General features: G+C 47.6%; 2 protein-coding genes across 2 annotated transcripts; one reads left to right on the plus strand and one right to left on the minus strand.

Annotated features, from left to right (window-relative positions):
* The first annotated feature begins 6,993 nt into the window (after positions 1 to 6,993).
* LOC100662962 (somatotropin-like) lies at positions 6,994 to 9,970 on the plus strand. Its single transcript, XM_010594575.3, has 4 exons — positions 6,994 to 8,795; positions 9,011 to 9,127; positions 9,251 to 9,412; positions 9,661 to 9,970. The coding sequence occupies exons 1-4, from the start codon at positions 8,412 to 8,414 to the stop codon at positions 9,859 to 9,861; spliced, it is 864 nt and encodes a 287-aa protein (XP_010592877.2). The 5' UTR covers positions 6,994 to 8,411; the 3' UTR covers positions 9,862 to 9,970.
* Positions 9,971 to 18,368: 8,398 nt separating this feature from the next.
* LOC100662680 (intercellular adhesion molecule 5) lies at positions 18,369 to 27,119 on the minus strand. The gene is made up of 8 exons (XM_064270308.1): positions 27,032 to 27,119; positions 24,330 to 24,503; positions 22,790 to 23,056; positions 21,609 to 21,929; positions 21,078 to 21,356; positions 20,276 to 20,545; positions 19,196 to 19,438; positions 18,369 to 19,004 (listed from the first exon to the last, which is right to left on the minus strand). Exons 1-8 carry the CDS (start codon positions 27,117 to 27,119, stop codon positions 18,796 to 18,798), a joined length of 1,851 nt encoding a protein of 616 aa, XP_064126378.1. The 3' UTR covers positions 18,369 to 18,795.
* Between the last annotated feature and the right edge of the window lie 52 nt (positions 27,120 to 27,171).

Raw genomic sequence — 27,171 nt, forward strand, 5'->3', positions numbered from 1 at the left:
CAGATTTTTTTTTTTTTTATATCATATAGTAAAATTACTTTTTCTTTTGATGTAGAATTCTATGAATTTTAGCACACGTATAGATTTCTATAATTACCACTACAATCAGGACACAGAACATGAACAAAGTGCTTTTACTGGGCACAACAAATATTATCGAGTACCTCTTCAATGCCAATAAAAATGGATTGAGCACTTCCATATTCCTTTACATTATCTTGCCTAACTCCCAGCAAAACCCTGGAAGGGGTAGCATTAACCTCACTTTAGAGATGAGGAAAACGGAGGCTCAGGGAGGCCACCATGACTGGCCCAAACTCACACACAGATCTTCTGACTTCAAACCCAGCATTAATCCCACTACATCACAGCTGCCTCTCTTGAAGGGCTTTGCAGCAATAAGGCTTTGAACTAGAGAAGGAGGATGAAGAGAAAAAAGAGGGAGAAAGGAGGAGGAAGATAAGAGGAAGAGGAGGAGGAGGAAGGAGGGAATCCTGGGACTGTTTTGGCTACCTTGAAGATTGGTGTTTTGAAGAGGTTTGCTTTTCCCATCGCTCACAAGTTCCAAAGCCTTGGGGGCACCACCCCTCCTAACAGGCCCTTCCAGGAGCCCAGCCCTGGGACCACTCTCCAGCCACGCCCCCCCACCCCCCAACCCGCCCCCATCCCACTGCAGTCCCGAGGCCCCTGCCCACTGGGGGAATCCAGCCAGGCCCCCCGGGGGAATGGTTTAAGCACAGGCTGTTTCCTCCTCCATTCTAGCTTGACTTCCGGCCTGCTGGCTGCAGGTGCTGCTAGGGCTGGGGTGATCTGACCCAAGGGTTTGAGTGTTTTTCCAGAAAAATGAGAGGTGAGAGAAAAATAAAACAAAACATAAAAAGCTGCTGCTGTTTGGTGTCACAGGCAGGTAGTGTTTGTCCCTTAGCAGGGGACTGGCCTGGCCTGGTCTTCTGAGCTGATCTCCAAAGGTCATCTCGGAACGTGGTGTCTGGGAGTCCCTCCTTCCGTCCATAACCGCTCAGCTCTCTTTACTCCACCTCAACAGCTGGATCCAGAGCCTGCATCTGTGGCATTCCCGGGGTGTCCAGGTCTCCAACCTACTCCTGAGTCTAGCATGCTTGGGTTTTGCGGTTGACGCAGTTGCAAACAACAACAAACCTTCCTCTTGGGACACCCCAGCTGCGTCTCCCCGCCCCAATGAACCTTTATTTGGAAACATGGGTGACTACCGAGAACAAAGCTTAATGAGCATTAAATCCTGAATTCAATCAGACTGTAGTTTGTCAAAAACACGTTTAGACCGACCTTAATGCAATTTTTAAAAATGATATTTTTGTCGGAGACTCACCACTTTCTCCATGTGGCGGACTGCCCTTGAGGTCCCACTCCTGGCCAGGTCGTGCATGTCCTGAATTGGATCAGAATGTGTGTGCGCACTCAGAATCAGCCCATGCACACTGCTTGTTCTACTTTTTTCGTATATAATGGAAGCTGTGAGAGCCAGAACTCAATGGGACTGCCTTGGTTTTCTGGTGTCACAAGTTTTCCAGCTTTGACAGGGTGCAGTCTTACCACTTTTCTACCGCTGTCTATTTAGTGGAAAGTATTTGAGTTTTCCTTCTCGAATAGGTTTCCGCCTTACAGAGGTTCTGTCTTTCGCAGGTTTTACTGTAACTCTTTTCATGTACATATTGCCATGCATTGCAAGTTTCTGTACTTCTTTTTTAATAATTTATTTTATTTTTGTTGCTGTTGAGAATATACACCATTTCAACAGTTTCTACATGTACAATTCAGTGACACTGATTACATTCTTGGAATGTGCAACCATTCTCATCCTCCTTTTCTGAGGTGTTCCTCTCCCATTAACATAAACTCACTGTGTTACAAATTTCCCATCTAATCCTTTGATCCCGTATAGATAGTTCTTGAAAGGGCACAATGCTCAAGGCGGACATTCTTTACTAGTTAAGCTAAACTATTGTTTGGTTTTAAGAAAACCTCAGGTGATGTTTTTGGTTTAAGGCTTAAAGATGATCTCAGTATACTCGTTATTTTAAAATACCTATCCATCATGCTTGGTAAGGTAGAGGGTCAGTGAAAAAAAAGACCCTCAACGAGATGGATTGACACAGTGGCTGCAACAATGAGCTCAAACATAGCAATGGTTGTAAGGATGGTGCACAACTAGGCAGTGTTTCATTCTATCATGTATATGGTCGCTATGAGTTGGGCTCGTCATTGGAAACTCTGGTGGCGTAGGCTATAGGGTTGCTATGAGTCGGAATTGACTCAATGGCAGTGGGTTTGGTATTTGTGTTTTTTATGAGTTGGAACCGACTCAGCAGCACCTAACAACAACAGTGGGAGGCCATCAGGACACAACATGACCTGTGATTCCGGGCGACTTGGGTATTTCAGTTCTTTCCTTATGTTGGCTTTCCGTTCACCCAATCCACCCAGCAGACACACGTTGAGTTCCTGGGCTGGGACTACGGCAGTAGCCGGTTCCCCGCTCCCCAGGTTATTCATCCACATCTGTAGCTTAGTTGTTTCCTTCATGGCAGTTTCACAATTTGAAATTACTGCGTATGCTGCTGTTGCTGGTGCTGGCGAGTAGGTTCCGATTCACTGCAACCCCGCATGTGACAGAGTAGAACTGCCCCATACGGGTTTCTTGGCTGTGATTTTTGTGGAAGCGGACCGCCAGGTCTCTCTCCCGCAGAGTCGCTGGGGGGGTTCAAATCGCCAACCTTTCGGTTAGGAGCCGAGTGCTTAACCCTTGCACCACTGCATACTTTACTATTATATATTCATTTGCTTGCTGTCATCTCCCTCCCAGTAGACTGTAAGCTGCAGAAGTGAGGGGATCATGTCTTCCATTGATCTTGGTATGCTCTCCGTCTGGTACAAAGTCTAATAGGATATGGGGCAATAGCTACTTGTCGAATAAGTTAATTTGTGAATAAGAAAATGAGTGAATGAATGAATGAGTAGATGAAAGGCATGAATCCAGCCTCAGTGAGCTTCCACAAATAACCATAAACAGACCACATGCCATCGAGTCAATTTCAACTCATTGTGACCCCACGTGTGTCAGAGTAGAACTGTGCTCCGTAGGGTTTTCAGTGGCTGCTTTTTCAGAAGTAGATCACCAGGCCTTTCTTCCAAGGCAACTCTGGGGTGTACTTGAACCTCCAACCTTTTGACTGATTAACAGCTGAGCGCATTAACAGTCTGCTCCATCCAGGATGTCTTAGTTATCCAGTGCTACTATAACAGAAACACCGCAAGTGAGTGGCTTTAACAAATTGAAATTTATTTTCTCACAGTTTAGGAGGCTAGAAGTCCTAATTCAGGGTGCTGGTTGTAGGGGAAGAAGTTCTGTCTCTGTCAGCTCTGGAGCAAGGTCCTTGTCTCTTTGACCTTCTGCTCCTGGGCGATCTTCATGTGGCTTGGCATGTCTCTTCTGCTAGCTTGTTTTAATCTCTTTTTATATCTCAAGAGCGATTGACTCAAGACACACCCTATACTGACCCTGCCTTATTAACATAACAAAGACAACCCATCCCCAAATGAGATTATAGCCACAGGCATACAGGTTAGGATTTACAACAGGTATTTTGGGAGCCACAATTCAATCCATAACAAAGGGATAAACCAAAAGTCGATTCTGACTCACAGCGACCCTATAGGACAGAGTAGAACTACCCCATAGGGTTTCCAAGGAGCAGCTGGTGGATTCAAACGGTGGACCTGGTCAGCAGCCAAGCTCTTAACCACCTTAACCACCATGCCACCAAGGTAAAGAGAAAGGGAGAGGTTATTCCCTGTTGACAATATCAGGAAAGTACCTCAGACTTCCCGCAGCTGCTGGAAACACCTGGATACTTATTCTTTTTCAGTGGGACTCTCTCCCTGGGGATAATCCCCAAACTGGAAATTACTCAGCATACCAAGTTGTGTAGATTGTAACGTACTTCCGGATTGTTCAGAGATCCTCAACCAGTGTAAACAACGCTCCCAGCAATCCACAGATGTGTCTCACCTCTGGCCCTCCAAGCCCTTTCCTTCATGCCTAAACCCTCTGACCACATCATGTGGCAAACTCAGGGGTCCAATGAGATAGAGGAAGTGAAAACACGATGAACAGTGAAACGTGCAATACAAATGGGAAGGATGGTGTGGCTTGGTTCACTGATCAGTGCATTGGGTTGTTTTTTCAACCCTTTTCTAAACCTCATAAACCCTGTCTGTGGACACCTCATTCTGGGGCTGAAGTTCCTTGTGTACAATCTCCCCGCCTTGATTGAACATCTTCTGCACAAGGACTTGAGCCCTGCCCCACTAGCTTTGCATGGAGGAAAGTTCTGTCTGCCCCAGAAGCACCGCTGTCTTCACTAGACAAGGGTTCTAAGGAGCTTGGCGCCGTGGTGGAAAGACTATGGGCCTGGGGTAGCCATCACTTACCTGGTAGACTTTGGGCAAGTGACTTCATCTCTTTGAACTTCAGTGCCTTCAGCTGTGAAATGGGGTCATGCCCCCTATGACCCAGTATAGTGCCTGGCACATAGTGAACACTCAGAAATCATTTCCTTCCTTACCACCTCTGCAAAAGCCTGTGGGAATCCCCACATAACATTCTCTGAAGACCTTGACCCAGTGTACTGAGTGATCAGCTTGGTGCTTACCCAGTAGCCCCAGTGCCATCGAGTCAATTCCGACTCATAGCGACCCTATAGGACAGAGTAGAACTGCCCCACAGAGTTTCCAAGGAGTGCCTGGTGGATTTGAACTGCCGACCCTTTGGTTAGCAGCCGTAGTACTTAACCACTACTCCACCAGGATTTCCAACTTGGTGCTGCTTAGACACATGTAAAGGATGTTGGAAACAAAGTGGAGGTGGAGTGTGTCCCACGTGGAATGCCAGCCTCTGACCTCAAGGAAGAAGGACACAGCTAGAGGCAAGAAGCATGGGCCTCAGAGGACCACAAGGTGAGTGAGAAAGCCTACCATCTCGCCCTCTGAGACTGTCCCTAAGACCAGGGTGAGTATGGCTCTAATAAATGAGATTGTCCCAAGCTCCAAGGATTCGAACCTAAAGGCTACTTTAGGACCAAGAGCACATCCATAACCCTCCCCTGCAGGTCCAGAGAACCCCAGAGATGATCAAGTCTAAAAATGCGAAGGACTTCCAAGCACATGGAGAGAAATGCATGGATCCCAAACTATTTAGGGAATGTTCTTTAAAGAATCCAAGATGATTGAGGAATTCATCCCGAGCCCTTTGAAACTGACATCAGAGATGCTAATCACAGCCTCTCCCCACTGCCACTCAGAGGCTGTTGTTGGCAGTCTCTGAACCTGGAGTAGACAGGAATTTGGCCCCAGGTGGTGCCACAAGAGTGGGCGACTTCCTAGCACTAGAGAGAAAATCCCGAGTCTAATTCAAAGTTTATCTTCTACTAGCAACGAGTTATGTATGTGATCTCCATCAATAAAGGTCCTTAAAAAGTCCAAGCTGAGCAAAAGGAGCACCAGCTTCCACCCTACACACACGTATCCTTCAGTTCCTCCCTCTTTGGTTCTGGTGGTTGCCATGGTAGCCTTCTGTAAGGGTCTTTTGTAAAGGTGTATCCTCAGATGTCCACAGAATCCTCTGGACCAATCTAGTTCTGGGGTCAGTAGAAGTGGGTGTGGTGAGAGGAGGCACCCACTCCCCACCCGGCTGATCCCACCTGTAACCTGCCTGGTGGGGATCCTCAGCATACCTCACTCATGTCTGCCTCATGTGGCCATCCAGATGTTCCCAACTCTGGCTCCTGCTGTCCTCACTCCTAGGGAAGGGTTTTACTGTGTTCAGAGTCCACACACAAGCCCCCAACCTTAGCTAAAAGCCTCTGTCATGGTGGGGAAAACTCCGCAACAGTGCCCCTTCACCCAGGTAGAAGGACTCAGGGACCCTCCTCCACTTCCTGCCTGGGTCCTCTTTGGTAGAGACAGAAGAAGGAGAGGATAGGGGTACCATTGTCTTCCATGTGGCCTTACCTTCCTCACAGCCTATATCTTTGATGACAGTCCTCCTTGGTCCCCCCACAATCTGGTCTGGAGAACAGCTCCCAGAGGTCCCAGCACCCTCCCAGCAGATAATGAATCAGGGCCACCAGTAGGACAATGATTCAGGAATAATGGGAAAAAGGGGGGCTCTATCTCCTGGCCCAAAAAGGGGGAGGTGGTAAGCCCCAAGCACTCAGGGCCACAGGTGTGTAACTTTTTAATATTACTGGCCAGCACTATAACCAGCAGCCTCTAGAAGAGTTTGCTCGTTTGTTTTCCCACAGGGTCAAGTGCTAAATGTTCTTCACCTCAAGGGGTAGACTGTTTAAACACAGGGGAGTGTGTTCTTTCCTGCTCTTATCCCTGGGGGCATTTTGATGCTGGTGATATCCTGATGTTGAAATAGCCCAACTCTGGGACCAGGATGCTGAAAGGGAACAGTCCCAGCTTTCCTTGGTCTCACCTTGCTCTGCCCTGTGCGCTCCGACATGTTTATGGGCCACTCTCACTTGAGAAATGAGGGAAAACCATCTGCCCCTTATGGGAGGACAAAGGCACCCTTGTGATCAGGGGCAGGACTCCTGTATTCAGCTAAAACAACCGAGAGCCGCCTACTTTGGAGAAAGGGCTTTGGATGATGTAACAGGGCGTAAAAAGAACAACAAGCCTTTGGAGATCTGCTGGGCTGAGATAGCTCATGCAAGTCAGCCTCTCTGAACTTTGGTCTCTTCCTCTGTAAAATGAGCTGATAATATTATCTCCTTCACTGGATGATCGTGATGGTCAAATGTGAGAATGGTAGGCAAGCTCTTTGCAACTGGATAAGCTTGATATAAACATGAAGAGTAGGAAGAAGAGGCGACTTCAATGACTGGATCAAGCACCTTTCAGGGTGCTGTACCCTGAGTTCCAACACTGGGCAAGAGGCTCAGGACCTCAAGAGCTCTTCCAACATTGAGATTCTGTAACAGTGACAGGGCTGTATGAAGAGGCCCTTATGGTTCCCAGGATTTCTGAGTCTTGGTTTGCATCTCTGTGGCAGGTCCAAGGAGCTGGGGTAATTTCTCAAAATGTTGGTCCTTTGCCTCACTGACCTGGGGAAGCGGGGGAGGGGAGGAAGGACAATTGTGTGGGGTTAGTGCCTCTAAGGGCTCCTGGTGGCACAGTGGTTAAGTGCTCGACTGCTAACTGAAAGGTCAGCAGTTCAAACTCACCAGCCACTCTGTGGGACAAAGATGTGACAGTCTGCTTCCGTAAAGATTACAGCCTTGGAAACCCTATGGAGCAGTTCTACTGTGTCCTATAGGCTCACTATGAGTCAGAATCCACTGAATGACAATGGGTAAGTAGGGAAGTGTGTAAGTGAGTATAGTGCCCTCTAATGGTCAGTATCAACACTTCATCCAGCTGCCCCACTCCGGACCAGGCAGTGGGATGGTGGGAGAACCGAGGCCAGAGGCCAAAGCTGAGTCTGCTCTTGTCCCCCTTTCCCAATACACACATTCTCTCTGTCAGGTGGAGGGGAGTAGTGCAGGCAGAAGGGAAGGGATGGAGAGGGGGGAAAGGGTCTGCTCCCAAGGAACAGCCATTTTAACACAGCCTCCCTTTGGTGGACCAGGCTGGGCCCTCCTCCCCATGGCAGACAACCCTACATTGCCTTGGACTCAGTCAGTTATTACTCCTTTCTACCCCTCCCCTTAAAACAGGGACAGATTGGGTGGTCCTTTCAAGCTGAGAGCGTGAGTGCGGAAGCCTCACAGGACTGGTGACAGTGGGGAGGGGAAGATGACAAGCCCAGGGGACCTGACCCCAGGAGCGGGGGGTGTAGTGAGGGTAACGACCACCCAGGGGCAATCTCCTAAGTTGCGCCCCCCCAATTTCAAGATGGATAGATGTTGATAGCAGCAATGCATCAGCAGAAACACTGTCCGCCCCTCTTGTCCAACTGCCTCAGTCAGGCGCCTTTCATATTTGTGACGCCTGAGAATGTCATTCCACACCTCGTCTGGAGCCCCCTTGGACTTGGACTTGTACCCAGGGGCCAAGTGCCCCCCTCTATCCCCCTCCCTCACTACGCCTCTGCCCAGGAGAGGAGCTGGAACAGGACGAGTGGGAGGAGGTTCTAAATTATCCATCAGCCATTAGCACAGGGCCTTCCATGGCCCCATACATAAATGTATAGAGAAAACAGCTGGGGGCAGGGGCAGAGAGAGAAGGGGCCAGGGTATAAAAAGGGCCCATGAGGGACTGATTCCACGATCCCAGGACCCAGCTCCCCAAACAGCTAACCCAGCTGCGATGGCTGCAGGTGAGTGCCCCGAAAATCCCTTTGGGCTTGGGGTGTACTGAGGGAGATGGTGGGCCTTGCGGATAGGATGGGGGCACTAACTCTGGGGTTTGGGGCTTCTGGATGTGAGCACAGGCATCTCCGCCCAGACTTTTGGCCAAGTTTTAAATGTTCTCCATCCCTGGGGGGTAGAGGAGGAGAACAGAAAATCTCCTGGGGAAGGGGGAGAGATGGCATGGTACCTCGCCTCTTGCCCTCCAGCCCTCCCTGGCCCTTGTGTCCCTCTCTAGGCTCCCGGACCTCCCTGCTCCTGGCCTTCACCCTGCTCTGCCAGCCCTGGCCTCCGGAGGCGGACGCCTTCCCCGCCATGCCCTTGTCCAGCCTGTTTGCCAATGCCGTGCTCCGGGCCCAGCACCTGCACCAGCTTGCCGCTGACACCTACAAGGAGTTTGTAAGCCTCGGAGGGAGGCCTAGGCGCTGGGCGCGGGGAGGAGGGTAGATAGGAAGGGGTGAATCCCTGCCCACCATGTACTGGGAGAAAACTGACAAGTTCAGGGTTTATTAAACATCCAAGTGGAAATGTCAGATGAGCACAACCAAGGGGGTTCACAAAGTAGTGATGAGCACTGCACCCCAGCTTGGACCTGGGTGGGCCTCTTTCCCTAGGAGCGCGCCTACATCCCTGAGGGCCAGAGGTACTCCATCCAGAATGCTCAGGCTGCCTTCTGCTTCTCGGAGACCATCCCAGCCCCCACAGGCAAGGATGAGGCCCAGCAGAGATCCGTGAGTGCCCACCCTTTCTGAAAAGTCCCCCCTCCTCCCTCGTGTCCCCGCCTCACCCGAGGCCTGAGGCGGCCAGGGTGCCCTCCGCACCCCCACACCCACTGCCCGGCCCTCTGCCCGCAGGACGTGGAGCTGCTGCGCTTCTCCCTGCTGCTCATCCAGTCGTGGCTCGGGCCAGTGCAGTTCCTCAGCAGGGTCTTCACCAACAGCCTGGTGTTCGGCACCTCGGACCGTGTCTACGAGAAGCTGAAGGACCTGGAGGAAGGCATCCAGGCCCTGATGCGGGTGAGGGGACTGTGGGTCACCAGCCCTGGGTGCCCACTGGCTTAGCTCAGGGTAGGGGGCCTAACTGGGGCAGACGAGGGAAGTCACTCTGGCCTCCTAGCAGTCTGATCTTGACCCATCTAATTCCTCATTCCTTTGTTTGGACCCCCCATGCCTTTTCCCTAAGCCTGGGAAAGGGGAGGAGGCTGGGTGGGGGAGGGAGGAGCCAGCCCCCCAATGTCTCTCCTACTCTCCTCTCCTTTTGGCAGGAGCTGGAAGATGGCAGCCCCCGCCCTGGGCAGGTCCTCAAGCAAACCTACGACAAGTTTGACACAAACATGCGCAGTGATGATGCACTGCTCAAGAACTACGGGCTACTGTCCTGCTTCAAGAAGGACCTGCACAAGGCAGAGACGTACCTGCGGGTCATGAAGTGTCGCCGCTTTGTGGAAAGCAGCTGTGCCTTCTAGCTGCTGGGCATCTATTACCCGTCCCCAGACACCCCTGTACCCTGAAGAGTGCCCCTCCTCATGTCCCCCGCCCTTTTCCTAATAAAATAAAGTTGCATCGTATTGTCTGAGCGGGTGTCATTCTGTAATGGGGGTGGCAGTACAGGGTGAGGGGCGGGTTGGGAAGGCACCAGAAGGAAACCAGGCAGCTGAAATATAGTTGACCCAGCTCTTCCTGGGCCAGAACGAAGAAGCTGACGGGTTCACTCCTATCTATTGCACATTAAGTCCACCCCCAAGGACAGGGTCCCACCTTGCTGGTTAGTCATAGTTCAGGGCCACCCCCACAAAGTACTTGAAGCCCTTTCTCCCTCCCCAACCAGCACCAGCAACACCAAACCTAGGCCCCCCAAGAGGGGGAAGAAATGAAAGTAAGACAGGCTATTACAAGCAGAAGCAAAATGCCTCAACCTATGCCTGTAAAACTGTGAGAAAACAATCATAGAATGACTCTTGGGCAAAAATTTTCAGGTGAATACACATTAAACCAAACTACTCTTGAAAAGTAGGAAAACCAGTAGCATGGAGTCGATTCCAACTGAGGGTGACCCCATGTGTGTCCGATTAGAACTGTGCTCCATAGGGTTTTCAATAGCTGATTTGGCTGAAGTAGATTGCCAGGACTTTCTTCCAAGGCACCTCAAGGTTGACGTGAACTTCCAGCCTTTCAGTTAGCAGCTGAGTGCTTTAATCTTTACACCACCTGGGAAGAATTGCAAAAATGGGTTTGGGGAGAACAGAACTAGAGTGTTTTGGATCGAGCTGGGGCAAGGGAAGGGGAAGAGTTGCAAGTTCAGGGCCAACAGGTACCGGATAGATACCTCCATAAGTAATGAGTGCTGGTGGGATGGGAATAATCGCAACAGACACTCAGCCTCCTTGGAAGGGACACACCACGGAGGGTGTGGACCAGGACAATTGCAAGAACTGAGTCTCCAGCTCTGGGCAGCCTGCCCCACCTTGTTGCCATTCAGGAACTCAGGGTAGAGCTGCCAGACTTTCTGACTCTTTGAGACAGACGGGACATCCAGACTTCTATGTGAAATGTAATTTTTAAACATTGGCAACTAAAGCATATTGAAAACATTCTGTGCACAAACACTGGTTAGCCCAAACATGTCTGGTCTTCAAACTGTCAGTGAGGAATTTTGTTCTAAGATGATTGAGACAGTAGTTTGAGACAGTGGATTGAGACAACTTGGCATAAAGGAAAGAATCAGAAAACCTTGGACTTTACTTTGGAGCTTATGAGCAAATTACTTGCCATCCGGAGACCCAGTTTACTCATCTGTAAAATGGAGATATGTTATTATCTCCTTAGAGGGCTCATATGAGGATGAAACAAAATGATGTTTCTGAACTGCTTCACCCTTTACAGCAGTCAAGAAATTGTGGCTTAAATAAATAATAAAATATTAATTAAAAAAAGAAATCGTAGCTATTTTGACTTTGAATTTTGGATGTTTAATATTTTCTGATAAAATGTTTAAACACTTATTTAGAAATCATATTCTACCTGTCTAATGGTATCTCAGATATTTCTTTTTTATTTCCAAATACCCTTTGAAGGTTAACCCTTTATAGGTAAGTGCTTAGTCTCCCAAACCCTTTGGCTAAGTGGCTGTTGTGTGCCCTCAAGTCTATTTTGACTCATAGCAACCCCCTGCGATAGAGTAGGACTGCCCCATAGGGTTTCCCAGGCTGTAATCTCTACAAAAGCAGCAGATCACTAGGTCTTTCTCCCAAGGAGCCACTTGGTGGGTTCGAACCACTGACCTTTTGATTAGCAGCTGACCACTTAATCATTGCACCACCAGGGCTCCTTCGACTAAGTGGCTAGTGACCTGTAACTCAATACTTAGATGCACAAAGTAACGCTTCAAAAGTCAATAATCCCTTCATAATGCAAATAATCAACCCTGTAATTAATCTTGAGATGTTCAGGTTTTGATATGCTGTAATGGATTCTCTTTAAAAAAGGACTCACCTGTACTCATTTTTGGATTTGTACAAAAAATAAAGCCTCGGGGAGTGTTTGAAAGTTGGAGCAATCAGAACACTAGGGTTTCATTTCTTAGCTCAGAAGCAGCTCCTCTCCCTCCCTTACATTATTCTTTTGATTGTCTTCGGAATCGTGGAATTTTGGAGTCAGAAGGGCTTTATGGATCATCTTGAGTCCTCCTAAGTTAGGAATCTTATTCTATACATCCCAGCAGATGGTATGCCGACTGCTCCGTGAGAAGCAGCAGCACCAAGGGAATCGCTACTCTGCGAGTCAGCTCATTCTATTATTAGACCACTCTGGTTTCAGAAAAGTATTTCTTACGCTGAAATCAGAGCTCCCTCTAACATCCTTCATTTGGCCTTAGAATTAGTTAGAAATCTCATGGTCTTTAGAGGCTGATGTAATGAACCCAAATAGAATTACCTCTTGCCTTGAGTAAGTGTTTGAAAAGGAACCGTGAGCCATCTTAATAAGTATTTGTTGAATGCACGTGGCAGAGTAATCACAAGGTCAGGCCACTGCCAGCACCAGATGCTGCCAAGTTGATTCCGACTCATGGCGACCCCATATGTGGCAGAGTAGAACTGCAATCCATAAGGTTTTTAATGGCTGATTTTTCAGAAGTAAATCGCCAGGCCTTTCTCCCAGGGTGCTCTGAGTGGACTTGAACCTCCAACCTTTCAGTTAGCAGCCGAACCACTAACTTTTGCACCACCCGGGGACACCCTGTGGCCACTGTCGATGTTTCTAAAGTGTGGTTGTCATGACAGCAATAGACTGCAGAAGGTGTCACACTTCAGCCAGTGTCTACTCAGCTCCACTGAGGTAGCGAAGAATCAATGTGACCACTGCTGTGGAAGAATTGCAAAGATGCTAGTCAATTTTGCAAAATTTTAGAATTTAAAAAGCCCTTAATGGCCCTCTACCCCAAACTCTGATTTGGCAACTGTTATTCTTTTAGGAACCTTCAAAGTGTGGTCGTGAAGTGCTCGGCTGCAGTGGTTAAGCATTCGGCTGCTAAATGGAAAAGTTGACGGTTCAAACCCTCCAGCCCCTCCACAGGCGAAAGATGTGACAGTCTATGGGGAAACTACGGGCAGTTCTACTCCGTCCTACAGGGTTGCTATGAGTGGGAATCAACTTCATGGCAGCGGGTTTGGTTTTTGGTTTTGGATTCTGCCTTTCAGCTCTCCAATTAGGCAGTAGACCGACACCCGCTGTGTGTCGGAAATGCCTGGGGTGCTTTCTAAACAATCTATCCAAGCCTCCAGACCCTGAGATTCAAATTTTAATTGGTCTGGGAGGAGGACTGGTTGTATTTTTAAAAGCTCCGTGGGTGTTCTAATGTGTAAACAAGAATAAGAAGCACCCAGTTGGGGACCACAAAGATGAGATACACTTGTCCATCCATACTGAATTGCTAAAACCAAAACCAAACCTGTTGCCATGGAGTCTATTCCAACTCATAGTGACCCTATAGGACAGAGTAGAACTGCCCCATAGGGCTTCCAAAGAGCACCTGGTGAATTTGAACTGCCAACCTTTTTGGTTAGCAGTCATAGCCCTTAACCACTATGCCACCGGGGTTTCCATTGAATTGTTAAGAAGGAGGTAAAGACCTGGGCCAATTGTGGCCCTCACTGCTTCTAATTTTAACCAATCATTAAAAACTATTTTCTGATAAAACTCTTCCTGAGGGTAAGATTAGTGAGACTCCCACAAAGAAGAGCTCATAATCCTTGACTAGTGGTTTAACGGTTTTCCAACCCCATGTCATCTTAAACTTCACCTAAAATGGCCACTTCTGAATTCTCCCATGGGCACTGCTGAAACACACACAGTGAGTTTTGACCCTTTGTACACATCTGAGAACAGAAGTGACACTCCCCTTTCTTCACAAGTCCTCCTCAGAATTACAGGGTCTGGACTTTTGGACCAAGCCAACATTACACCTGGCCTTGCAGCTTCTTCAATTCTTTAATTTAGAAGGGCCCCAGCATGGCTGAGAAATACAGTGAGTGAAACCAGTCTTAGGGTTACTACTTCATCCTGGTGTGCCTGAGATTTTCCCAGTTCTAGTGCTGATAGTCCTGTAGCCCGAAACCCCTGAGCTGGATGCTGGAATCTTTATGGAAGCAAATCGCCAGGTGTTTCTCCCAAAGAGCTGCTGGTGGGTTTGAACCACTGTGCTTTCAGTTAGCAGCTATCTTGGTTATCTAGGGCTGCTATAACAGAAATGCCACAAGTGGATGGCTTTAACAAAGAGAAATTTATTCTGTCACAGTCTAAGAGGCTAGAAGTCCGAATTCAGGGCGCCAGCTCCAGGGGAAGGCTTTCTCTCTCTGTCGGCTCTGGCAGAAGGTTCTTGTCATCAGTCTTTCCCTGGTCAAGGAGGTTCTCAGCACATGGACCCCAGGTCCAAAGGAAGAGCTATGCTCCCGGTGCTTCTTTCTTGGTGGTATGAGATCCCCTTATCTCCCTGCTCAGTTCTCTCTTTTATATCTTAAAAGAGATTGACTCAAAATACAATCTAATCCTATAGATTACTGCCTCATTAACATAACTGCCCCTAATTCTGCCTCCTTAACATTATAGAAGTAGGATTTTAACACATAGGAAAATCACATCAGATGACAAAATGGTGGACACTCACACAATACTGGGAATCATGGCCTAGCCAAGTTGACACATATTTTTGGGGACACAATTCAATCTACGACAGTAGCCAAGTGCTTAAACATTGCATCACCAGGGCTTTTTGATAGCCCTACTAGTAGTCCTAAATCCTAGGGAACAAAAGAGTGGGGAGAAAGTAGAGGAAGGAAGGAGGAAGAAAAGGTCAAAGAGAGAACATAATGGGAAAGCCTGTGTGGTATACAACTTTTGATGGTTCTCAATGGTTGCCAGGGATTTCTGACTCTCGCTTTTGGGCTTATTATGATTATAGTTACGATTACCACCAGCATTATTAATGTAATAATAAAACTACCACTTATGAATACATACATACAACACCATGCTGGTGTTCCACAAGTACTATGTCATTTATTTCTGATTACTGAATAACTCTTTAAGGCAAATACTGGAAAGAGCCCTGGTGATACAGTGGTTAAAGCGCTCAGCTGCTAACTGAAAGGTTGGCAGTTCAAACCTGCCAGCTGCTCCAAGGGAGAAAGATGTGGCAGTCCGCTCCCGAAAAGATTAAAAAAAACCCAAACCAAATCCGTTGCCATCGACTTGATTCCAACTCATAGCAACCCTATAAGACAGAGTAGAACTGCCCCATAGGGTTTCCAAGGAGTGCCTGGTAGATTCGAACTGCTGACCTTTCAGTTAGCAGTTAACCACTACACCACCAGGGCTTCCATCCCATAAACATTACAGCCTTGGATATCCCATGGGGACAGTTCTATTCTGTCCTATAGCATTGTTATGAGTCAGAATCAACTCGATGGCAGTGGGTTTGGTTTTGGTTTTTGGAAGGTAAATACTATGATCCCTGTAGTAGGAAGCCGCACTGAATATTTAATGTCTGAACTAAAGCTTTTGAGATAGAGTTTATTTCGTTTCAGAAGAGATTCTGAACCAGCAGCAACCTGGGGGAGACATGCAATGCCGGACAGAGAAAATCTGTGGCTTTTCCCACTGAATATGTAACTTGTGTTTTCTTGGCTCTGGAGAGATACCAGAAAGTCACCTTGATCATCCTTCCAAGGATAAACTTTTAGAGTATTAAAGGTAAATCTCTCCACCGGAGATTAATCAGGGAAGCTGCAGTGAAGTGTGAACTGGTTGCTTTGCTGATCAGAGAATGGGTATCATGAAAACTTGTTAGGGTGCAGAGCCTCCTGAAGACAATGAAGGCAGCTACCCTTTATAAGGATGGGCAGAGACCAGCTGTATTATATTGGGAAAGAGATGTAATGAGACCCTTTGTGCTTTAAGAACTGACAAGGAGGAGCTGCCAGAGCCCTGGTTGTGTGGATCTCTGGGAAGGGAAAGAGAACAATTTCCAAGTCTGCGAAGGGAAGTGTCTAGCCCAATTTTGAAGAGCCTTGTGACACAGCTAACCCAAAGTACAGAGCTCCACTAGCTGTAACCCTGGTAACCCGAGCAAATTGTCACCCTCAGCTCAACCAAGCCCTAAGATAGTGGATCATCTTCCCTCAACGATCCACAGCAGCCTGCCAGGGGAACCTGAGTCTGCAGAGCTACAAGGTTTGACAGGCTTTGTAGGATAATCTGTCAACAGCGGCCCCATGTGGCAGTGAGGAGGAAAGACAGCAGACAGCTAAGCATCCAGGCTCTCCCTGCTGGAGTGAGGAAGTCTGAATGACCCGACCCTCCTCTTCCCTCCTTCTTTGGATTCTTGTCCTGGGGCCATGAGGTGGGGTTTGCCAGGAGACCTGATGGAGCTGACCCCAAGGCGCTGAAAGGGCTGGAGGTTCTTGCACTGGGCTGCTCTATACTCATCTCTCTTAAACCTGGTCCCTAACTTCCCTAAGTGCTCATTTTGAAAAAGTGAATAATTTGTCTTAACACTCACACGAGAGCAGTGGCTACTATAAAACCAAACCCATTGCCATCTACTCGGTTCTAGCTCATAGCAACCCTATATGATAGAGAAGAACTGCTTCGTCACTATGAGTCTAAATTGACCCGATGGCAACAGGCTTGGTTTGGTTTTTAATCTTTACGGAAGCAGACTGCCACCTCTTTCTCCCGTGGAGCGGCTGGTGGGTTTGAACCACTGATCTTTCGGTTAGCAGCTGAGGGCTTAACCACTTCGCCCCCCAAAAACCAAAAAAACCTGTTGCCATCGAGTCGATTCCAACCCAGAGTGACCCTATAGGTCTATGGTCACTATGGGTTCGAATCAATTCAACGGCAATAGATTTTACCTTCCCCTGCAGCGGTCCTTTCTTTAGTGGAAAATCTGAGGTTGAGGAGGTCATTTAGGAGGATACCGCCAGTCTCACCTTAGATAATGTCTCTTCTAGGAAGCTTTCCTTGATCCCCGAGTTAGTTGTTCCTTTAACAGCCTATGCTTTCCCAACCATAAGAGTTAACCTGCAATTGTAATTTCCTGTTCACTTGCTCTAGCTTCCCTACTATAAACTCCTGAACGGTAGGGATGGTGTTCTGTTCACCATTCTATCCCCATTGCCTAGCACGTGTTGAATTGTTGAAACCAAAGTGTTATTTCTTTTTTTTTTTTTGTAAATCTAATCCATAACCCCAGATTCAGGGGAGGTGCTAGCAAGAATGGGAGAATCTCTCTTTGGTAACTGATGCTGTGTTTTCTTTCTAGCTAGTATCTGTAATCTGGAAGGCTGTGGGCATCTATTTGGAAGTCTGGACCGTACTTCTGAGGGCGGGTTGAGCATGGGTCACTGAATCTCCAAATAAGCTGCCGTCCAGAGCTAATGCACCACCTACACTGGGCAGGTTGTTTATGCCATCAAGTTGGTACTCTTTTCTTAGAAATGGTACTCAAAAAGCTCCAAAAAGCAACTTTTTTTAGGAACTTGTTTTAATAAAAAGCTCACAGCAATGACGCAGAAGAGAAATACATTCAGGTATCATAAAATAACTTCTATTTTTACCATATCCAACATTTCAGAAACCCAGATAAGACTGATTTGGGGAAAAGGATCTGATTGAATGGTTCCTCATGCCTTCTCTACAGTGAATATACTCTTCCCAAGGAACAGAGAAGGAAGCTGGGTCATAAAATCATATGGTGAACATTGTCACAAGAGGATTCTTCTTGAAGCTTAAAAGAAACAGTTTGCAGACAGATGAAAATGTTACTTCTTTACGGAAAAACCAAAAAAAAAAAAAAAAAAAACCAAACCCATTGCCGTCAAGTCGATTCTGATTCATAGCAACCCTATAGGATAGAGTAGAACCGCCCCATAGAGTTTCCAAGGAGCGCCTGGTGGATTCAAACTGCTGACCTTTTGGTTAGCAGGTATAGCACTTAACCACTACACCACCAGGGTTTCCTCTTTATGGAAAGGGAGCATAAACATTGGAACTCTACCCAAAGAGCCTGTACAGATAAGACAACAAGTCCAATGTGGACTCACAGATGATTACTCTACTGTCAATTAGGAAATGGGGTTCACGGATGTCTGGATCCCTCAGGCCGAGGCCAATTTCTGGAATAACTCTATTTTCCATGTCAGGCACAGAACTCTGGACTAGGTTAGCTGCTTGTCTGACCAAGTGTGGATTTTGACTTTTGTGCTCTGTCGAGGCCCACAATAGATGGTTACTGAGTTGAAGCCTCACCAGCCACTGACCCTTTTTCCAAAGCTGCATCTGGGACTCTGTAATGATGGCATCAAGCTCAGCTCTGGGAGCCAGCATTCCAGAGCACCAGGCCAAGGAAGCAGGCGGGTGTGGAGGTGAGAACAGGGCTGTCCCGATACTAAGAAATTAACTCCCAGCAGAAATCAGAAAACCATGAGAAATCAGAAGTATTTCTGAGATTTTTTTTTATTATTATTATCGCTTCAGTCTGTTTGGGAGCAATCTGTTGTTTTGGGGAACAAATGGCAGTGGGACTGGGGATGACGAGGCAAGGGCCAGACCTTCTTTTTGAACCCAGGAGTGAACTGATTAAGCACATAGCAAGGGGCAAGAGGTCCTGTCACTAGTTGAACATTGAGACTGAAATTCCTAGAGAACTAGGAAGAGAAAGCTGAACTTGCAGATGGACTGGATACAATGGCCACAGGGCCAGAACCACTACCTGCTTTTACAGAACTGTAGAACCCAAAGGGTAATGTAGCCTCACTTTCAGGCTCTGCCTCTTCTTGATTTCCTCCTCCCTCCCTGGGAAACCCCAGTAGAATCCTCACTCAACCAATTGCTGTTTCTATTTAACAATTATGTGGGCTGCACTTTTCTGCTTGTTGAACATCAAGCTGGCTTTCCTCCTCTTTGTTGTTCTCTTTCTGCCTATAGGGCAACTTCCTCCTGTCTGTTTTGCAGGGCCCATAGTTCAAATACAGTGCTATGGTGACTACACCCACTCCAAGGGCCACGATGATAATGACGAAGATGGTAGAGCTGAGGTCTTCATCCAGTCCTGCTAAAGCATGGAAGACAGAGTTGGGAAGGCTTGAGGGCAAAAAAATCATCCTGCCCCAACTCACCATGCCCACCTCTCAGTCTCTTTCTCCCCAGCCAACTAAAATCTTCCTCCCCTCTATGCTTTGTTAAGAATCCCAACTCCCCTGGACTTCCCCCCTGGGACTGGCTGCAGGGCAGCTGTATCACCTTGAACAACAACAGCAATGTCTTTGCTGACAGAGCCCAGCTGGTTAGTGGCCACGCAGCAGTAGGTTCCAGTGTGGTTCTGGGTTGCCCTCTGTGGGACTTCAAGGTCGAAGATCATCCCATTCCAGGTACATACCATGCTTGGAGTCGGGTTTCCCTTTGGGATGCAGGTAAGCAGCCGCTCTGTCCCTTCCACCCATGTCTGGTTGCCAGGACAGTCAGATTCCTCTAACCGTGGCTCATCTGAAGAAAGAGCCAAGCTCAGTGGGCCACATTCCCTCCTAACCTTCATGCTTGCCTCCCTAGTCCTCCCCCCAGCAGCTTTCTTTCCCAAGGAGGGGATTATGGGTTCCCTGCTTTGAGGCAAGCCTTCTTTACTAGTTTCCCCAAGTCTGAGATGCACCATGGGTATTTTTATGGATTCAGACTAGATGATAATACCACTGTGTCAATAGTGACCCTGGGGCCTCTGCTTCCTTTCTTTGCCTCTCAGCGAGTGAGGAAGTAGGTAGAGGTGAACTCAGAGATGAGAATTTTTCTACTTTTTAAAATGGAATTATTGGAAATTTTTCTCTTCAGCATAAGCTCCAACCATCACTTCTTAGGTTTTCGGCCATCGGCCCTCAACTAATGCTGCACGACCACTTTAACCACCTTCCTTTCTGTTCCCAGTTCCCCCTCGTCTTCTCCCCACTCACATTCCTAGGGGAAGGTAAGCTGGGACAACTTTAACTATATTCTTTCCTTTGATTGTGTTTTGGAAACTGAGGTCCAGATTGGTGAAGGGACTTGCCAGTTTGGCCCACATATGTAAGTCCCTGATAATTTAATTCCAAATAACCAGGTAACTTTCTGCACCAAACCACTTTTTACTGCTTTTTGTTTTTCCCCTAAAATTCACTACATAAATATCCCTGTCCTCCTAAACTGAGTACACAGAGCAGAAGTTACTCTTTCTTTGATTGTTTCTTATGAGGAAAACATGGCAACTCTAATAATAAAGCCACTGGCCAAGACGATCTCTGGAAATGGTAGACTAATAACATTTGTTTTGACAAGAAGGCTTAGGCCTCTACTTACAAAAGACATGGAGTTGAACAGCAGTGGTTTTGATCAACTGCTGACCCTGAACCTCCAAGATGGCCTCACAGGAGAAATTTCGACCATCATCTTCCTCCCTGGCAGTAAGTAAAATCCAGGCAGGCTCCCCAGGGGCAGGGAGTTCTGGTGCTCCCTGAAGTCTCAGAGTAGGGCTGGGTGATGTTAATACATGCCCTGAACAGGTCACATTAACCTCTGTCCCCACCAAGGGGTATGATTCTTGTATCTCCAGTATGGGTGGAGGGAAGCCTGTAAGAAAAGGAAAGAGAACAAACATATTTCTCAAAACCTGCAGCCACTTTTGTATTCTTACTGCTACTGTTGTTCCTTGGGCAGGAAGACAGCAAAGGAAAGGTCTCCGATACATGACTGGCTCTGTAAAAACTGGGCAGCAGAAATAAGGAGGTGGTTTGGGGATTTGAGAGCTACTCCTACAACAAATGTAGCACACACCCGTTGGCTGTGCCTCTGCTGCGAGGACGTGAGATGTCTTTTCATCACAGATTTCCTCCTCACCTGGGAACAGGTTCAAGCATCCATAACCTCTCTGTCGGTAGGTGGCCTAAGGAAACTGAGGGTGGAGGCTGGGTAGAACTATTGTCTCAATGCCTGTCCCCAACCGGCCCATACTTATCAGACAAAAACGAAGACCAATATTCAGTTGAGAGTGTGCCTCGCAAAGATGAGCAGGGATACCTGTAGTCAAATCACCAAGCCATTACTGTGGGAGTTTTCAGCAGCAAAGAACCCACACGGGGAGGGGAATCAGCAGGTCACTTACTATAGACATGCACTGGCTCCCTTGTTTTCTGCTCCATCGGACCCAGAGATACAAGGCAGGACAGCTCCTGATCACCAGTCTCCATGGCCCGAACGGTGGCATTGGCCCAGGCTGTGTCTCCCTCCCAGGAGAGGAAGGGGTTCAGCTCTTGGTCTCCCAGGAACATGGAGAACATTACCTCTTTGGCTGGAAACACTCGAGCCACCTCACAGCTCACACTCTCTGCCATCCCAACCTCCAGCAGTGGAGAGACCCAGATCTGGGGGCTCTGAGAGAATTCTGCCAAGAAATGAAGAAAAAGAAAGAGAAAAGCCATGATCAATCATGTGTCATGTAGGACCCCACAATGCAGGGAAGGGGTGGGGCTAAAAGGTCTCTCTCCCCCAGAGTGAGTTTAAAGCCCAAGTAGAGGAGGAGCTCATGTATCCTCACACCTTCATCCCAAACCCTGTGGGAGCTTAGTCCCAAAGGTCAAGGTAAAATGAGGAAAATGATCCTCAGGATTCCTTCCATGACTGGGCTCTGACTCACCGAAGATCCGGAGCACCTTGATGGCAGAGCTGCTGTGAAAGAGTCCTCCACCTTGTGAACTCAAGTCCAGTTGTGCGTGGCAGGAGAAATTGCACCTGTCATCCGCCCTTTGTGCTCTGACACTGATGGCAACCTCAGCTCTTTGGGCGGCCATAGCCAAGCTCACGAAGTTCTTTTTACATAGTTCTTGGTTGCCCTGGAGAAGTGTAAGGGTTAAGTTCTCCAGGGGTGCTACACTGGGCACATGGCACTTCACTGTAAAGGCTTCCTCCACAGCCACCCACGCAGGCTGCAGCTCCAGGATCACCTGCTCTGGCAGCTCTTGAAGACAAAAAGGTGAGACTTGATGAAAAATGGCAGAAAGAAATAGCATAGAACAGGCAGTTTGTGAAAGAAGGTGAGTGCTACCCTTAAACCATCTGACCGACAGTGTCCGTTTTCTGCCCCCTGTGTCCTAAATGGGACATGTTAACCTTCTGCCCATCAAAGGTGGCTAAAGCCAAAGGCAAGAAATGTGACTCTTGCACCCTTGCATTGACTGTTGCACCATTCTGGAGAGCTTATCATTTACCAGAGGTGCTTCAGAGGCATGAACAGCTTTGGAGGGGCTCCTTAGCTTCACACAAAAACTATACCCTGGTTAACCAAGTTCTCAGCCCACAGAGACCACACTTATTCTCCTGACCATACCTCTGCCAATGCTATTTGCCCACCTGAAAGACCCTCCTCGCCCATCTTGAATTCAAATCTTAACCATTCTGCAGGGCTGAAGCTCCGCAGCCTCCTTTTTCCGTGGAGACTTCTCTAACTGCTGAGCCCACAAAGATTCTCCTTTTCTTCAATCTCTACTTAGTCTAAGAATTTGTGCCAAATAACTCAATACTAATTTCGTACAGTTTTTGATAATTTAGAAATAAGCATTATTGGCTTATGCCTCCTATATTTGGACATATCCTCACACACAGATGTCTGGATCCTGTCTATGGTCTCCTCCCAATTAAACCCTGACAAAGCCTACACCAAAGGGAAATTGAAGTAATTGGCTCTAGAAATCCTACAGTATGATAGAAATCCTCATTAAGGGTCTAATTCTTTTCCCTAAAAGAAGTCTGTCTAAGTCTCCCCTAAATAAAACATATTCATATTTGCTACCCTCTGCTTCCCTTCCCAGCCCTACTCACGATACACAGAGATGCCCAGGCTCTTGTCCTTTTGGATCCCTGCACATGAGAAGAAGCACTGCAGAATGGAATTCTCTGTGATATCCTCCAGGAGAAATTCCTTCCACTGAGGCCCTTTGCCCACCTGGGTTTTCTTTAAGAAGGTCTCAATTCCACTGGGTCCTGGGTCTGGACAGGTGGTGCTGCAGTTGACCACAAGTGACTGTCCAAATTCTACCAGGGCCTGATCTGGCCAAACGGAGACCTCAAATAGCTCTTCTGTGGCCCCTGAAATGATCAACCACATATCCCAAACAGTCTGGTGAGGACCAGGAGACCCAAATAAAATACAGAGCTTATTCTATCTAGTGATAAGTTATAAAGAGCCTGCCCTAAAAAAAAGGTACAGGGCGCCAGACAAGAAGGCCCTTAATTAACAAGTTAGAGCTCTGATTCTGCCACCATTCCCTCAACTGATCTTACTTCTTAGAATCTTAATTTCTCAATTAGTGTCATTATGGATACTACTGAGTGACTAAAAATGATGCCCAGGAGGCTATCTTCTTCCTAAATTTCCAGAATTCTTGGAAGCCCCCCAAGACCGGCTACTTAGGGCCCTGATGGGGTTAGTAGATCCCTGAACGAAACAGCTGTGTTATTTAAACCCCAAAGAAGTGCTTATCTCAAATTATGGTACAAGGATTTATTTTATTAGAATCACATGGAATGCCTGTAAAATTGCAGATTCCAGACCCACCTCCCACTGACTGATTAGGAACTTCTGAAGGTGGGACCTGGAAATATGCAAGTGAACAAAACAAGCAGTCCTGGTGAACCTTACGGACACCGAGTTTTGAGAACCACTGCCCTAAAGGTGATTCCCAGGGTCACTCGTTTCCCATGGCACTTTCCACCTCTTTTTCTCAAATTGAGACTATTCCATTTTGCTTTGGTGCTAAGGCAGCAAATGTTTCTGGTTGCTAAAGAGTTTAGTGTGTTAAGGAAATCTACTCAGATTCAGTGAGAGAGATATCAGGTAAGTTTTAGATGCCTGATGTAGGTGAGAGGCACATCCTCCTGAAGGCTTCACTAAGGTCCCCTTTAGCTACTCCATGTCCACCATTCACTTGATCTCCCAAATGCTAGTCTCCTCTGGGAATACACACCTCTTGTTGTAATGTTATCCACTAGGGCTCCAGTTCCTTTCCTGCCATCGGGAGAATCCACTCCTCATGATGAACTATGGGCCCTATTCACATCCTATTGTAGTTTGTCATGATAGCGCAAAGCATGAGGCAGGAGGGAGCCAAGAAGAGAAGGCCTATTTCCTAGGGAGCGTTCTCTCTGATAGTTTACTTGATCTGGTTTATTCCAGTTACAAGGTAGAGATGCCTAAGAATTTTGCATCCTAGTGATCTAAGAAGTAGGAATGTTTCCCAAGGGTCCGGATGAGTGAATAATAAATGTTGTCCCACTCAGAACTTCCCATCCCCTTCTTCACTAACCAGCTACCTATGCCTCAGCACATACTGGCTAAAGAAACTTTCCCAAATAGCCTTACCTGAGCAAGGGATCAAGGCCAGCAGGGCCCAGGTACCAAATAGAAGCATCTCTATTCTTATGAAAAGCGCCAAAAGCTGGAGAGGAAGAAACGAGACAGCAGTACTGAAGTGACAAAAAGAAAAAAGGATATAGAAAATTCTTTCTTTGATATTCTTTAAAGTCGACCTCTTTCCTGAAGCCTCACATAGTGTGGAGAAGATGCAGCAAGAGCATTAGCCATGTAGGTGCACTAAAGGAACCTCTTACAACTACTTCAGTTCAGTTTATGTGCACGGTGAAAAGACGGGATACATATGAGAAAGCATGAGGGGATACTGGATTAAGAAAGATCCCTGTATGAAGCATGTATTGCACTTATCTGTTTCCATAGAAGGGTGCAGGCACGGAAACATGAAAAACAGCGTCCAGAAAGGTGAAATTTGGCAGTGTTTATCTGGCATCGTGGAAACGCTGGTGGCGCAGTAGTTAAGAGCTACAGCTGCTAACCAAGTGGTCAGCAGTTGAAATCCACCAGGTGCTCCTTGGAAACTCTATGGGGCAGTTCTACTCTGTCCTATAGGGGCGCTATGAGTCGGAATCGACTTGACGGCAGTGGGTTTGGTTTGGTTTTGGGTTATCTGGCACTGTCCAGTGAAGTCTACCCTGATCGCCCTCTTTTCAAGCCTCTTTGTTCTGTCCCCCACCGCAGCACACCCTTAATCTATGTTACTGTTTTCTCATAGCACACATCACCTTCTAACGCACTATCATTTGCTTGCTAGGCCTGTTCTTGTGTTTCTCCCTTCTCTGGACTGTAAGAGCTATGATGCCAGGGCCCTTGTTTTGCTTACTGATGGACCTCAAATGCCTAGAACAGTTGTAGGTGTTCAACAACTGTGAATAATGAATGAACTGCATAAGGTATTTACACATACTGGGGGAGTGAAAGAACTAGATAAATTACTTACAAATTTTTGTTGTCTGCCTACTATATGAGGAGCCTTCACGGCGCAGTGGTTAAAGCACTCAGTTGCTAACGCAGAGGTTGGTGGTTTGAACCCACCAGCCACTTCATGAGAGAAAGATGTGGCAGTCTGCTTCTGTAAAGATTACAGCCTTGGAAACCGTATGGGGCAGTTCAGCTCTGTCCATACAAACCAGAAGCAACTCAACAGCAGTGGGTTTACCTACTATGTGTTAAGTGTCTTTACCCACTGCTTTGTCCAGAGCCTAAAGCCAGTTCTTGCCTCAAAGTGGTGTACACAATCTGAATCTCAGCCCAGCATGAAGGCTTTTGAAAGCAATGGCATCTAAAACATAAAAAATTCTGTGGAAAAAATACTTCAGAAGTGTTCCTCGAGGCTTCCAGCCCGCCTAGGCTTCCAGCCCACCTAGGCTTCCAGCCCACCTAGGCGTGAAGGGTGGAACAACCTGCATCATGCAGATGGCCCAGCCTTGCTTTAAAGTGAAGAGGACTTGAAGCACTTATTGATGAAGATCAAAGACCACAGCCTTCAGTACGGATTACACCTCAACATAAAGAAATAAAAAATCCTCACAACTGGACCAATAAGCAACATCATTACAAATGGAGAAAAGACTGAAGTTGTCAAGTACTTCATTTTACTTGGATCCACAATCAACACCCATGGAAGCCGCAGTCAAGAAATCAGACGATGCATTGCATTGGGCAAATCTGCTGCAGAAGACCTCTTTAAAGTGTTAAAAAGCAAAGACGTCACTATGAGGACTAAGGAGCACTTGACCCAAGCCATGGTAGTTTCAATGGCCTCATATGCATGGGAAAGCTGGACAACAAATAAGGAAGACTGAGGAAGCACTAATGCGCCGGAACTACGGTGCTGCAAAGAATACTGACTATACCGTGGACTTCCTGAAAAACGAACGAGTCTGTCTCGGAAGAGTGCTCCTTGGAAGCAAGGATGGCGGGACTTCATCTCACATACTTAAAACACGTTCCCAGGAGGGATCAGTCCCTGGAGACGGACGTCATGCTTTGTAAAGCAGAGGATCAGCGAAGAATAGGAAGGCCCTCCAGGAGATAAACTGACGGTGGCTGCAACAATGGACTCAAACATAGCAACGACTGTGAGGATGGCGCAGGGCCGGGCAGCGTTTGTTCTGTTGTGCCCGGGGTCGCTGAGTCGGAACCGACTCAACGGCACCTCACATCAACATAAAAAAGTGTGAGGAGGCGAAGCACGCCAAGAGGTCGGACTTCCACATATTTGACAGGAAAGCTCAAGAGAAACCCAGAGAGACCCTACGCAAACAAAATAAGACCTAAGTCCTTACTGAGCCGCCTCTTTTGACACGACCCTCGTTCTCACAGGGCCGCTTCTAACGTCGCCGGACCAAAGCCTCGTCTGTCCGCCGCGCTCTCAGGCTCCCGCCTCGCGCTCAGACAGTTTGGTCCGCACCGCCAGACGGGGGCGCGCGAGGCCGCTCCCGACCGGAGGACCTTTCTAAACTGCCTAGAAACTCGTGACGTCTACCCAGAAGCTTAGTAGGGTTGGCTGAGGCAAGTGGGGCGGGCAGGTAGCGAAAACGTCAGGAGGGGTAAAGCGCGGGGAAAATGAGAGTTGGCGCCTGGACCATGACTCAAGATCGTCACTACGGAATAAAACAAAGAAAAACAAAAGGAAAAGTTTGTTGCAGCGCAAATAATTTCTCTATAAGAAAACCGAAGAAATTGTGCACCCCTGTACTTGTTGGTACGTGGTACGTGGTGCGGCCTGAGCACGCGAGTGGCCCCCGCGCGGGAGAGGGTTTGCGCGCGCAGCCGCATTCCCGCCTTGGGCAGCCGAGAGGTTGCGCGGCGTTAGACGTCGGTGGCTCAC

The sequence above is a fragment of the Loxodonta africana genome, chromosome 18 (genome assembly GCF_030014295.1).
Source record: "Loxodonta africana isolate mLoxAfr1 chromosome 18, mLoxAfr1.hap2, whole genome shotgun sequence".
NCBI lineage: Eukaryota > Metazoa > Chordata > Mammalia > Proboscidea > Elephantidae > Loxodonta > Loxodonta africana.

Bases quoted from the DNA above. Each gene is read 5' to 3' on its own strand.
- LOC100662680 (XM_064270308.1), bottom strand. From the start codon at position 27,119: ATGCGGCTGCGCGCGCAAACCCTCTCCCGCGCGGGGGCCACTCGCGTG. The intron at 24,504-27,031 runs GTGCACAATTTC...GTGAGGCTTCAG, and splicing joins ACGTACCAACAAGTACAGGG to GAAAGAGGTCGACTTTAAAG. The intron at 19,439-20,275 runs GTAAGTAGAGGC...CTCTTTCTTCAG, and splicing joins TGTTCAACTCCATGTCTTTT to ATGAGCCACGGTTAGAGGAA.
- LOC100662962 (XM_010594575.3), top strand. From the start codon at position 8,412: ATGGTGGGCCTTGCGGATAGGATGGGGGCACTAACTCTGGGGTTTGGG. The intron at 9,128-9,250 runs GTGAGTGCCCAC...CTCTGCCCGCAG, and splicing joins ATGAGGCCCAGCAGAGATCC to GACGTGGAGCTGCTGCGCTT. The intron at 9,413-9,660 runs GTGAGGGGACTG...TCCTTTTGGCAG, and splicing joins GCATCCAGGCCCTGATGCGG to GAGCTGGAAGATGGCAGCCC.